Raw genomic sequence first — 14603 nt, 5'->3', positions numbered from 1 at the left:
GGTGACCCCTAAAATGACATCCATACTAATCCCAATCCTATAGCAATGTTCTGTAAGTATGCTCTGCTGGATTAAGCAGAAAGTCTTTCCAATCATGCCTCCAGTTGTGCTCTTTAAATCCCCAATGGAGGTGGCCTTAAGGAGTGCCGACTCTGTTTCCCCAAGCCAATGTGTTTACACAAGAAGTTCCTAGGAGGTATTCCTGAATGAGCACAATGTGTACTAGGGTTAAGTGTACAGTCCTTAAGAGCTATTCCCTTGTGGAGTCCTACCTTGTGAAACAAGCTAAGACATTGTATTTGTTGTTTAAAATACATGGTGCCTTGTTAGTGACAGCCTCCAGTCTCTAATTCAGGAGCCACAGCAAAGCTGTTTCTGGCATTTGAGGGGTTAATGGCCAAAATCTGCAGGACCACTGAATGGGTTCCCTGTAACAAAACAATGAAGCTTTGTACTAAAATGCCCACGCTTAACAAGTACAGTCAAGCTCCATGACTGCAAATTCTTTTGTTTTGTCTGCTCAGAGAATGTCCTGGTTTTGAAGTCCTTTTGTGGCTTCAATGTCTATATGGGGCTTTGCCCCAGATTTTCCCCTCTGAGGAGCGTGGGAGCCAGTGTTTTGGTTTCATTCAGCCCACAGCCAGAACCCAGTCTCCACTGTGCCTGCTTTAAAGGGGTCTTGTAGTCCATTCTGTTTGACTGCACCTGCCTCCACCCCAGTTCCTTTATTGCTCCTAATAAAATGTGAACGATTTCTTCTGGAGTCTACCCCCCTCACTGTTTTGGTGCTGCTTGAAAGCAACAAGTGTCTTCCCTTGTATCAGGCCATATTTATGGGAAAGTGTGTTGAGGGAAGAGGGAAGTCGCCAACAGTGGAAAGCTCATTATGTCAACAATACAAGCCCCACTTTCTTTGTCTGTGACCCTCCCCATCTTTTCTGGTGCCTGAGACGTTGGACATGTTTTCCAATGCACATGCATTAGCTTGTAGTACAAATTCTTAATTCTTTGGCTGGTAAGGAAAACAATCTTATGAAAGTAAAACAATTGACCCAAGTCTGGTTTGTTTTTGTTATTTTACAATAGGCCGAAGCAGTTCCTGGAGGTCAGGCCGTAGGAAGTGGAAACAAGGGAAACGGCGGCTCTGCCAGTTGCACAAACAGTCGCCACAAACTTTTCCAAGCCAAAGATCACAAGCCAAGCAGAGGGGAAATGGAAGGGGATGACCTCTTCAAAGCTGAATTTGTCTTCATTACGGACTCAGATGAGGACAAAAACACTCCACTAGGCAACGGATATGGACATGGAAGATCTAAGGGTCTGGATGCATCCTGTTTGTCTCCGAGTGGCGAATCCAGAGGACATCCGACAGCCCCACAGTTACCACTGCACACTGAGATCTCTTACAGTTCTGTCAGCCAACAGAAACAGTCTCAGGTATCTTGTTTTCCTAATTGTGAGCATGCATGGGAAAGGAAATATTGCCATCTCTATGAAAACCTGTCTGTTTGTACTATACTTGGTTAGACTTGATGTTTATTCGTTAACCTGCTCAGTTACGAATTAGTCCCTCATATTGCCTTCCATGGCTGAGAGAAGTTGCTTGTCTAGTGGAGGAGATTGATGTGGTGGTGGAAAAAGCACATGGCACTGCAACATTTTTTGTACTTTCAATGACACGTGGCAGTTATGGCAAATGGGAGTAGTCCAGCCTTCCCCAAGCTGGTATCCTTCAGGTGTTTTGGGCACCCATCAGCCCCTGCCAGCATGGCCAGAGATGGTAGGATTTATAGTCCATAATATCTGGAAATCACCACTTTGGAGAAGGTTGGTGTAGACTGTTACTATACTACTTCACCTAATGATGTCTGAAACAACACTTAACCTGAGCACACATTCTACTTAGGACTACTTTACACAGGACAAAAATCCTTTCTCTCTATATATATATATTTGGGTAGGGGCCATTAAGGAAACAAAGGAAGGGAAGGGCTGTTGCTCAGTAGCACAGCACAGGTTTTCTATCCCACAGATCCCAGGCTCAATCTCTGCCATTTCTAGGAAACTCTGGTAAAGATTCCTATCTGAAACACTCCAGAGCCACTACCACTCAGTGTAGACTGTGCATGATGGACCAATATAAGGCAGCTTCGTAATTCATTTTGACGTAGGAAATTGCAACTCTCTTGCATGCGGATCATCATGTGTAAATTGCTTCCTAGTGTGTGCAAACAAAAAATTCACATGACTTATTTGAATATGAGATTTGCTGGCATTCTGTGTAGGCATTGAGTGAAGTGTGAAGCATCCTACAGATCAATGAACAGCTGTGACTGCTTTTAGTCTCACAGTATTACTCTGAAGCAGCCAGAACTATTCACTGGACCAAGCAGTCTGGGAATGTCATCAACAAAACTAACTTTTGCTGATAATCATGGGCTGGATCCAGTGGTTCCCTTCCTCTAGTGGAAGAAGCTGGATCCAGTACCAAATCTCCAGGCTTCTTCATACGTTATGTTTTTTAGATTGCTGTACACCTACGTTTATTTTTAACTGTAGACATGAAATGGTAAACGATGAATGTGGCAAGCATGTGTTGGTAAACACGGGGACTGTATTAACCATACACACTTGTTTCAGAGCTGAGATTGGCTGCAGATCTGTCTCAAATCCATTTGGGGGGGCTGCCTAACTTGTGGCACTGCAACTTGTAAGATAAAGATTTTGAGGGGGTGGGGAATGTTTCAAATGTAGTTAGTAGACTCGTACCTTATCTGCTTTGAGATATATGTGTAAGGATTGCTTCTTATAGACCAGGACTCTTGCATCTTGTGTCTACTTTGTTTTTTGTTTTCATTTTTTGGAAACCTGAGGTTCATCATTGAGAGCTGGGTGCAAAATTGGGGCTCAGCTGAGCAAACATACAGTAAGAATTAAAGGACAGGGTGCTTCTGAACACATGTCCAAGCCATGATTTGTGATCAGCACCAGAACCAAGTGTACAATCTCTCTCTCTCTCCCCGCCCCCCCACACCATTCCTGGTTCCCCCTTTAAAATTCATTTTTCAACAACATAATTTAGGAGCAGAACAGCTTTGTGGTTGTTCCTAATGTCAAAAACACTTGCTGATTTACTGAAAATCAATATCCCTCACCACCCCAGTTAAAGGCCATAGGTTGTTTAAATAATTAAAGGCCTGGGAGAAGATAAATGTTTTTGCCTGGTGCCTAAAACATTCAGAGCTGTTTAAGACTTTCTATGTGAAAAACAGCACTTTGAATTGGGCCCAGAAATTAATTGGCAGCCAGTGCCATTGGGCCAGGATAGGCGTCTGTCAGGGGCTCAGGGCACAGGGGAGAGAGGAAATGGAGAGCGAAGGGGAAGAATCTGAGGGCAGCGTAGGGGAGTATGAGAGTGGCCCGAGAGATTCCATGAGCTTCTCCAGCGAATCAGAAGATTTCCAGAGGGGGGCGCCAACGGCCAGGGCAAGGGGGGTCCCAGGGGGGACACACCAGAAGCAAGGGGCCAGCGGGGACTCCCAAAGCAGCAGCGAGAGATCAGGACCAGCTCCTCCACCAGAGCGTAGTGGGGGGGAAGAGTCCCATGTATCAGGACCAGCTTCTCCTCTAGCAGGGAGAGAAGATGAATCAGGGCTGGCCACGCCTCCATCACAGAGTGAGGGAACGGAGGGGAGGTCAGGTCCAGCTAGCCTCTCCGAAGGGGGAAGCAGTGACAGGAGCAGTGTAACGGTCAGGAGGAAGGTTGCCGGCTGTGCGCGCGCGCCAAGTTCAAATGTTCAGACGCGCGGCACAGCAGGTAACCCGGATTGGGAACCAGGTCCTAAAGCCCGCCGGAGGGAGGGGGAAGACTCAGGGGACTCAGCGTCAGAAGAGTCTAGAAAGGGCAAGACCCCAGCGGACAGGCGGACCCAGAGGAGGAAAGAGCAAAGGAAGAGGTGGAGCAAGGCTAGAGTCTTAAACTGGTGTCTGGGGGGAGGAGATTCAGACGGAGCTTCAGCGGTCTAGAGTTTGAGACGTAGAGCTGCGCGCCGCGGCTTTGAAATCGAAACTGCGTTTCAATAAAGACTTTTGTACATAACAACGGACTGGCATTGGTCCTTTGTGAGCTGGGACCTCGGGCAGCTCTGACAGTAAGCTCCGTCTCCTAAAAATTGAACCCTCGCAGCGTGAGTTGACGCAAAGGGGGGCAAAACCTGGTGTTTTGCGAGCTCACGAAGATAGGCAAAGATGACTACAGAGGACAAGGTGAAAGAGCTGCAAGAAGCAGTCTCAGCGCTTTACGCAGAAGTAGCAGCATCCAGAAAGAGAGAGGAAGAAGCAGTAGCGCTCTGCCAGGATCTGCAAACCAGGTGGGAACGTTTGGGCAAAGAGGGACTGCTGGGACCCAAGCCGGAGGGAGTTGGCCTCGGGAAGAGGGGGGGCAGCATCGTAGCCCACTTTGACGGGAACCTGCAGCAGTATCCTAACTTCAGAGCAGACATAGTTTTCGCGCTCAATTTGCTTCGGAAAGACTTTAGAGATGAGGAGGAGAAAGTAGGCTTCATAATAACTCATCTGCATGGGGAAGCTAAATCGTGGCTGCGCAATTTATGGCGCGAAAATGACCCCGCCCTCAAAGATTCAAACGCCTTTATTAAGGCTATGGACAATTGTTTTAAATCAACGGTAGATGTGGATGTCGCCAGGAGGGAAATGCATGGGCTGAAGCAGGGCAAAGCCACTGTGAGACAATATCACTCCCGCTTTTTTGCGTTAGTAAATGTGCTGGGCTGGGAGAAGGACTCCGCTGCCGTCCGGGATCTGTTCTGGGAGGGGCTGAATGGAGCTGTGAAGGACGAACTAGTGAGAGGGGAAAGACCCAACAGCACCACAGAAGTAGTCCAAAGAGTGCTGGCGATAGGGGTGCGCCTGGAAGAACGCCCTTGGAGCAGGGATGAGGGACGTATGGGACGCACACCGGCCAGAACAACTCCTTTCCTACCCAGAGAGACAGCGCGCGCGCAGTCCACGCCTCCACTGGGGGGGTGGGGAGAAGAGCCGATGGAGATAGGTGGTGCCAGGGCTCAGACAGCAACCAGAGCCCAAACACCAGGAGCAGTCAAGGCGAAGGCTCCTAGAGGGAGCAGGAAGTGTTATATCTGCGACAGTGCACAGCACATGGCCAAAGAGTGTCCCCAGAGGCTCCAGAGGCAAACTGCAGCCTCAGCAACAGTAAAGGGAGCAGTTCAGCAGGGGGAACAGCTGCAGGGAAACGACGAAGCCTGGTTGGAGGCAGAGGCACTGGGGCCCAGCCAGGCGAGTCAGTGAAGCAGTCCCCAGAGATTTTACAGCCCACAGACCCCCTCCCGCCCAAACCAGTGGTGCAACTCACAGCATCACTCCAGCTGCCCAATGGACTCACCCGGGAAGTCCCTATTACCATTGACTGTGGTAGTAATGCAGACTTTGTAGGAGTGGATTTCATCAAGCAACATCGCATAGCGCTCCTACCAGCCACGATGCCCCTAAACGTCGTCACGGTCGATGGCAGAGAGCTACTGGGAGGACAGGTGGTACAGCAAACACCGCCAATGGTGATGCAAATTGGAAATCACCGCGAAGTCATCAGCTTCAACGTCACCCACCTGTCGGACACGCCCATAGTGTTGGGCATGAGTTGGCTGGATAGGCACAGCCCAGCATTAGCGTGGTACCAGCGTCAATTGACCTTCGACTCTTCCTACTGCGCAGAACACTGCATTCTGACCGGCCAGGAAGTTGAGGGGCAAGAGGATGAACCACAGCACTGGAGCACCCGGAATCCGCACCCGAAGAGGGGGAGGGGGAAAGGGGGGCTTCGAGGGGGGATGGATGTCAGGGGCTCAGGAGCAGAGGCACAGGGGATAGAGGAAATGGAGAGCGAAGGGGAAGAATCTGAGGGCAGCGTAGGGGAGTATGAGAGTGGCCCGAGAGATTCCATGAGCTTCTCCAGCGAATCAGAAGATTCCCAGAGGGGGGCGCCGACGGCCAGGGCAAGGGGGGTCCCAGGGGGGACACACCAGAAGCAAGGGGCCAGCGGGGACTCCCAAATCAGCAGCGAGAGATCAGGACCAGCTCCTCCACCAGAGCGTAGTGGGGGGGAAGAGTCCCATGTATCAGGACTAGCTTCTCCTCCAGCAGGGAGAGAAGATGAATCAGGGCTGGCCACGCCTCCATCACAGAGTGAGGGAACGGAGGGGAGGTCAGGTCCAGCTAGCCTCTCCGAAGGGGGAAGCAGTGACAGGAGCAGTGTAACGGTCAGGAGGAAGGTTGCCGGCTGGGCGCGCGCCAAGTTCGAATGTTCAGGCGCGCGGCACAGCAGGTAACCCGGATTGGGAACCAGGTCCTAAAGCCCGCCGGAGGGAGGGGGAAGACTCAGGGGACTCAGCGTCAGAAGAGTCTAGAAAGGGCAAGACCCCAGCGGACAGGCGGGCCCAGAGGAGGAAAGAGCAAAGGAAGAGGTGGAGCAAGGCTAGAGTCTTAAACTGGTGTCTGGGGGGAGGAGATTCAGACGGAGCTTCAGCGGTCTAGGCTTTAAGACGTAGGGCTGCACGCCGCGGCTTTGAAATCGAAACTGCGTTTCAATAAAGACTTTTGTACATAACAACGGACTGGCGTTGGTCCTTTGTGAGCTGGGACCTCGGGCAGCTCTGACAGCGTCATATGCTCAAACTGTCTTTCAACAGTGAGCAACCTACCCACTGAATTCTGCACCAAATTATCTTCATATGCAACCCCACGTTTGACGCAGTAATCTAGCCTATAGCAGAGCATAGATGACAATAGGTAGGCTATCCCAGTCCAATGCTGATGGAAGGCACTCTGCACCACGGAGGCCACCAGAGCCGCAAGCAACATGAATGGATTCAGGCATACCCACAAGCTGCGCACCCACTCCTTTTAGTATTATTCAGCTGTACTTTACCTGGAGTCATTCTTAAAGATATAAAATTCTGCTTATATCATTAGTGCTCAGCCGACCAAGAAGAACCTTATTCCTTTAGAGAACTCAGTATATATGGAATTCCATATGTATATAAAAGGTACTAGTTTGCATTCTATGCCAGTGGGTTAGTCATGATTAATAATAATAATAATAATAATAATAATAATAATAATTTTATTTATACCCTGCCCATCTGGTTTCCCCAGTCACTCTGGGTGGCTTACAGCATATATAAAACATAGTAAAACATGTTATACTATATATGCGTGGTGTATGTGTGTGTGTATATATATGTGTGTCTGTATATCTATCTATAGGGACGCGGGTGGCGCTGTGGGTAAAACCTCAGCTCCTAGGGCTTGCCGATCACATGGTCGGCGGTTTGAATCCCCGCGGCGGGGTGAGCTCCCGTCGTTCGGTCCCAGCTCCTGTCCACCTAGCAGTTCGAAAGCACCCTTAAGTGCAAGTAGATAAATAGGTACCGCTTTATAGTGGGAAGGTAAACGGCATTTCCGTGTGCTGCGCTGGTGCTGGCTCGCCAGAGCAGCTTCGTCACGCTGGCCACATGACCCAGAAGTGTCTCCGGACAGCACTGGCCCCCGGTCTCTTAAGTGAGATGGGCGCACAACCCTAGAGTCGGAAACGACGGGCCCGTACGGGCAGCGGTACCTTTACCTTTACATATCTATCTATCTATCTATCTATCTATCTATCTATCTATCTATCTATCTATCTATCTGATTTGTAAGCTGTTAGAGAATCCCTTAAGCAGCTCTTGTTTTCATTGGTAAAGTGTTTAGCCAGATGGTGCTAAGGAATGTGCTTGGTGTTCTCAAGTCAGGACACAGCAATGCTTATGTCTTCACATCATCTTCTTGGGGAGATGTGCATGTATGACTGTGAGCCCATTTGCAGCCATTGGGTCCCTCTGCAATTCCACATAACACCAAGGTGCTTGCTAATATAATCCTTCCTGGGTTTGCATTTTAAAAACCTGAAGCTTTTTACATCTTTTGTTTACAACCCACAGTTGCGAATGGCATTTACAGTGGTACCTCGGGTTCCATACGCTTCAGGTTCCATACGCTTCAGGTTACAGACTTTGCTAACCCAGAAATAGTGCTTCAGGTTAAGAACTTTGCTTCAGGATGAGAACAGAAATTGTGCTCCGGCGGCATGGCAGCAGCAGGAGGCCCCATTAGCTAAAGTGGTGCTTCAGGTTAAGAACAGTTTCAGGTTAAGTACGGACCTCCGGAACGAATTAAGTACTTAACCCGAGGTACCACTATATTATTATTATTTGTGGAAAAGTAGGAAACAAATTAGTATTGAATCTAGAACACTGATATCTTTCTTTTATGTAAAGCAAAGTGCCAACAAATTATGTGCATGGATTATTTAATATTAAATAGCAATCACTTAGCAATGCAGCACACAATATAATCACTGATAATTAAAGGAGGTTTTATGCTGTTAAAGCACATGGCAGATGTAGTGAATGGAAATAGGATGCATAATTTGAAGAACATCATGGTTGCTGCTGTGTATTAACATTTCTTTTTCTTTTCCCCTCTCCAGCTAACTTCTCTGTCTACCTCTGATCATCCTTCTTATAAGCCACTTGTTGCTCATTTGCTTTCTCCAACTAACCTGACGGTAGAACAGGATCCGTCTCCCGCTGTCCATCAAGCCTCTTCTCTTCAAGAATCCCACAGCCAATGGCTGTCTGAAAATGGGTCCACTGTACGCCAGACATCTACCTATTTACAGTCTACAGCTTCTTACAGTCTCCCTTCTCCCATATTGCAAAGACCTTCTTTCCCAAGTCACAGCCTTTCAGATGGGGCTCAGTTGCCCAGTGGTCTCCAGGCTAGGAATCTTCCCCAGAAATATGAGCTCACCTCATCCCCTTTATCAAGCAAAGACTCGTGCCCTTCTTCCTCACAGGCTCACAGTTCAGCAGACACGCTTCAGAGCTCATCCCCTCAGGCCGCTTCTCCACTCCCGCCCAAGAGGTTTGCCCCCTTGTCTGTGGTTCCCATCTATATCACGACACACTTATTATCCCCTAGTCCAAAGCCTCTGTCTTCTCCTCTTCATGGTTCCTCCTCCACCATCTATAGTGTCAACAACCCTGGCAGCCAAATGTCTTCCAGTGGGAACCTTCTGAAATCCGGAACTAAGTCACCACTACCAACCAGGCTCTCTCTTCTGACTGCTATTTTGAAGTCAGGCTCTGCTCCGAAAAGACCCTTTTCTCCTGCATCTTGCCCTGCTACGTTTTCTCCCAATTCCCTGGGCTCTTCAATGCTGGCAATAGACCAAAAGTTTAAAATGACCCCTCCGACCCCTAAGAAAGCTGCCTCAGAGTATTCAATTATGTCCGCCTCTCCAAGCCAAGAGGAATTTCGTCTTTCGGTGTTTTCTACCATGCCCAATCACATGGCCTCGTTTTCAAAGTCCAGCCCTACTCTTAGAACTAGGTCCCCGTCTCCTAAAAAGTACCTTGACACCAGGGCGCTTTCCCCTGACAAATTGCGCCCTTTGTCACCCACCATTTCTTCCTATAGAAAAACAGTTGTGTCTCCTCTGTTACAGTCGAAATCTCCCACTTTCTCCTTGCCTCCCCAGGCCCCTAGGAAAGGGGCCCACTCTCCTGCCCACAAAGCCCGAGGGCCTGAAAAGTCTAAGAAGGTGCATACCTATTCCCCCACTTTTACCGCTAAGTCCTATCCACTGTCTCCTCCTGGTGTTAGCCAAAGGGACGCCGTTTCCCCCACCGCAGACAAGGGCGCTCTCTCTCCTACCTTAATGCATTCTAGCTGCCGGTCAAACGGATGTTTACCGCAAGCCATTGTTAAGGACCCAGCTACCTATTCGCCAGCTCTTTCACCTCGTTGGCAAGCTTCTCGTACAGATTCGACTTCACCCACTCCTCCAGGCTATCATATTAAAGCCCCTACTCCACATAGAGAGTCCTCCTCTGTTCATTCAAACTTCCGAGCTTGCCCTCCATCTTCAAGACCCAGGACCCCAACAGTACCACAGCACAGATCTCCTGCCACGGTGCATTCACCTTGTTCACTGTTGTCAGGATCGAGGGAGGTGACTTCACCGCTGTCTTTCTCTCTGCCTTCTGCCTCTGAGAATAGGAAGCCCCAGGTATTCAATATTTGCTTGCTTGCCTGCTTGCTTGCTTTCAGGGATGGGAGAGTCCATCCAGTTTGGTTGTTTTGGTGTCTCATTTTCCCAGACTTAAATTAAGTTATCTACATTATGCAGCAATTAGCAATTTTTATATATATAAAAAAATCCTCATGGAAATCACCAGCATTTTAGCGCTAATTTCTTCTAATAATCACATGCGGTTTGACACATTTTTGCAAGCAATTTATCCTAATTTTGCATGTTATTTTACAAATACCTCCAGCTTTATGCCTACTTTCCACTAATAGATGCATTTTTGAAAACACTGGTTGGAGAACAGCACTGCAAAATTTGGAGAAGTGTGACATAACTGTGTTTCGGTTTGCATATGGCTTGGAAGAAATGGAAATGTGATAGATTTGGCTTTAAATGTGCACTGAATCAAATTTCTCCTCCATCCCTGTTCGCTTCCCTGCTGGTCTTCCCTTTCTTCCCCACTGCAGGAAAATGGTGCCCAAAGAATGGAAAAGAGAGAGAATCAAAATTCTGAGCAATATGAATTATATCTTTGATCTTTGAGATAATCCTCATCCACCAATGTTTTCCAAGCACCTTGAGCCAAGTATAGAAAAACTTTGCATAGGAGCAGTGAGGGAGCCAAGCTAACTGCTGGTGTCAAATTGCTCAAGGTGGTTAAAACAAAAAGATATTGTGAGGAGCTCCTAAAGGTTCTCTCGAAACTGAGCGGGTGGGCAGGAAACTGGCAAATGCAATTCAGTGGCCTGGTTTGCTCATCACAGTATGGCTTCCCATGCCACCTCCCAGAGATGCAGGATGGAAGCTTGTTTGTTCCTCCCTGGGTGTGGGGTGGCAGCTAAGCCAAGGTTTAGCTCAGCTCAGATTGTGGTTAAGGTCTCTCTTCCTTCACCATGATCTATCACCCTAGAGTAAACCTTTATAGAGACTTTCTCCCTCCACTGTATGCCTCTGAATACCAGTTGCACCAGTTGCAGACCAGATAAGCTGCTGGCCTGATCCAACAGGGGTCTTCTTAGGTTCTTCTCAATATCTTTGACTAAATGAAAATAATGCAGGCCCTCACTATTTTGCATACATGGCTTCCACCACTGATGAAGGAACGGTATATGCATCCGAGTACCCATGAATTTCTTCATCATAAGATAACTGTATTTGTGGTTTTGACACCACATGTCATTAACGGTGTGCACCAGATTGCTCAGCAACTACTTTGAAGGCTTTGTTTCAAAATCCCTTCAGTTCAACCAGTGACCATTTGACACACACAAAATCTTTTGGCACTATTGGCACACATTCCAGCTTGTTAAAAAGAGAACTTTCCCCCTTTCTGTTTTGTTCACGATATAATGACAGTTCTAATCTGTGCTCATCAGTAAGTGGAAATAACCATGAGCTGCTCTGGATTAATTAATTTTGAAAATGAATTTTTTTGGTGTGATGCACCCTGTTTTCTGAAGCAAGTAGGGCATTGTCTTCAATTCCACTTTTCAGTCCAATCAATTGCAGCACGATTCAAACTTGCATCAACAATAGGCTGATTTGCACATGCTGTTGATGGATATTATAATTATTGTTGGCGGGAACTAACTTTGAGCCTGGTTCCATAGAAATAGCTTTAATTAAATTCAATTAAAAATGCAGCAGTTGTGTTACTGGATACAAATATTTATAAACCATTGTCCATATAAATCTCAAGCATGGTTCATTTTGTGAGGAAGTGTTTCTCCACACAAAAGCAGAGAATGCCTTCTTAAAGGCTGCTAATAATTCATGGCCTGCTATTACTGCAGTCATCTCACTGTGCAAGGGATTGAAAAGCATGTGATTGTATGCAGTTTGCACAAAATGCTTGAATAGATTTTGAAGACATTACAGGACAAGTCTTTCTGCCACATTCATGTGCATGCAACACAAACACACACCTGTGGCTACCTGCAAAATAAATATACTGTATGTGCAGCCCACAGTTCTCTCACACATCTTATGGGCATCCCAGAAATCACTTTAGTGCATGAACATCCACAGTGGGGTAGTGGGCAGGTGAGGGCAGCTGGTTTAACCATAATTCCCAGATTCCCAGATTTTCTTTTTTTAAAGAGAGGGAGTAAATTTCTGCATTTGTAGAACCTGATATATGAGGCATAACAGACAGGTATCATTCATATTTTTTTGTGATAAATTAGCATGTCTTAACACATGGACGTAGGGGATGCAGTGGTGCTGTGGTCTAAACCACAGAGCCTAGGACTTGCCGATCAGAAGGTTGGCGGTTCGAATCCCCATGATGGGGTGAGCTCCCGTTGCTTGGTCCCTGCTCCTGCCCACCTAAGCAGTTCAAAAACACATCAAAGTGCAAGTAGATAAACAGGTATCGCTCCGGTGGGAAGGTAAATGGCATTTCCGTGCGCTGCTCTGGTTTCGCCAGAAGTGGCTTCATCATGCTGGCCACATGACCAGGAAAAACTGTCTGCAGACAAACGTCGGCTACCTCGGCCAGCAAAGCGAGATAAGTGTCGCAACCGCAGAGTCGATCGCAACTGGACTTAACTGTCAGGGGTACCTTTACCTTTAACACATGGACTTAGGTTTCATGAATAAACAGCATCTCTCATAGGATTGGTATTTTGAGTACATGGAACTGCTCTCTAGAACATTGTGCCTTCAGAACTTCTAATGAGAGTCACGGTTTCAGGGGACCAGCTTATTGGGAGGAACACGGAGGAAATCCTCATCAAATAACACATTTATTCATAGACAGAAAGAAAAATAATAATTTGATGCCAGCTTTATTGTTATGAGTCACTGACAACTCTACACAGTGCAAATTCATGAGCTGTCAAATCCAGTTTGTCCCTTAAGAGTTTGTCTAATCTGACTCTGATAACTATGCATCCCATGATGCTAGGGTAAAGACACTGGGGAAGGAGAATCGGGGGAAAGGAATGGACTACGAGGGATTAAGAAAATGAAACTTTGTATTTTAATCCTTCCTGGTGTGTAAGAAAGAACTTCCAAAGCAGTGATTTGGAAGGAAAAGTGCTTTCTTGTGCATTGTAACACTGACTGTTTGGACCATGTGTGTCACATACCAAGAAAAGCACAGGAACTTACAGGTAAAGGTAAAGGTAAAGGGACCCCTGACCATTAGGTCCAGTCGCAGACGACTCTGGGTTGCGGTGCTCATCTCGCTTTACTGGCCGAGGGAGCTGGCATACAGCTTCCGGGTCATGTGGCCAGCTTGACTAAGCTGCTTCTGGTGAACCAGAGCAGTGCATGGAAACGCCATTTACCTTCCTGCTGGAGCGGTACCTATTTATCCAGTTGCACTTTGACATGCTTTTGAACTGCTAGGTGGGCAGGAGCTGGGACAGAGCAACGGGAGCTCACCCCATTGTGGGGATTCGAACCACCAATCTTCTGATTGGCAAGCCCTGCTGTTGCTATTTTTGTATGGGATTCAGTCACATACTGGCAAATTCGGGTTGATCAAATAATGTTCATTTGGACCCCTTACACAGCACACCTGCTTCCCTAAGAGATCAGAGTTTTTGCCCTAAGGAAAATGATGGGGAGATGCACTGGAAAGTGGAAGACAACTCTTGTTGTGACACAAAGTCATATAGACTCCCCACAAACAAATCTGAATGGATGTTCATTAAATATTTCTCTAACCTCCCTGCAAATCAGTTGTGATGAGTGCTCAATATACAGGTTGTCTGGAAAAGTGTTCCTAGTGTGTTTACCTTTTTCTTGGGAGTGAAATTGAGTAGATGAAAAGGTGCTTGCCATCTGGTCCACATTCATCGTCTAGCAAACAGAGCTAAGGAAGGCAACTTTAAGTCAGAATGGAGAAAGTCACAAACCGGCGTCTCCACCTTCACTTCAGTGGTTCTCTGTGTCCCAACTCCATTATATTTGCATTGTTATCAAACTACCAGTGTTGGCTCTCTTTGCAAAGCAAAGAGTTATCGCTATTGCTCTGTGAAAGTGATCACCTGTCTCTATCTGGAGTGGTCTTCACTGACCCTGTCAGCAAAAGGGCATCCTTTCACACATGTGGGCTGCATGGATTGTATTTGCAGCAAAGCATAAAATGAATATTGTGTGCACCCTAATAGACAAATGAATGCATGCCAATGAATAGTGAAATGAATGTGTGAGCTACTGTTCTATAAAAGTCAGAACAACATATTCACGCAGCATGTAAGCCCCCTTAAGGTTGACAATATTTATAGTTGATATTTTAATGTATAATGTGTTTTCTTTTTCCATTCTCACCGCCCCCTTTTGTTTATGATTTGTAGTCACACAAGATCAAGACAAGCTACAAGGCTTTTGCAGCAATCCCTACAAACACACTACTTCTCGAACAGAAGGTTAGTTTATTAAAAAACCTATTCCAGTGATAGTGGTGATTTTATAATTAGGAGTA

General features: G+C 46.9%; 1 protein-coding gene across 3 annotated transcripts in view; it reads left to right on the top strand.

Annotated features, from left to right (window-relative positions):
- Positions 1-14603, top strand: part of MLIP (muscular LMNA interacting protein) — a 62690-nt gene that overhangs the window by 22638 nt on the left and 25449 nt on the right. For 2 of the 3 annotated variants that reach the window (XM_079970408.1, XM_079970407.1), the window contains exons 3-5: positions 1087-1437; positions 8564-10147; positions 14476-14547. In XM_079970408.1, coding sequence (XP_079826534.1) covers positions 1087-1437; positions 8564-10147; positions 14476-14547 — 2007 coding nt within the window. The remainder of the gene's footprint in view (positions 1-1086; positions 1438-8563; positions 10148-14475; positions 14548-14603) is intronic. The other variant, XM_079970409.1, reaches the window with a different exon arrangement.

This window comes from Podarcis cretensis (genome assembly GCF_951804945.1).
Source record: "Podarcis cretensis genome assembly, chromosome: 3".
NCBI classification, from domain to species: domain Eukaryota; kingdom Metazoa; phylum Chordata; class Lepidosauria; order Squamata; family Lacertidae; genus Podarcis; species Podarcis cretensis.
Note: the sequence above shows the minus strand (reverse complement) of the source record. Positions and strands in the feature narration are given on the sequence as shown.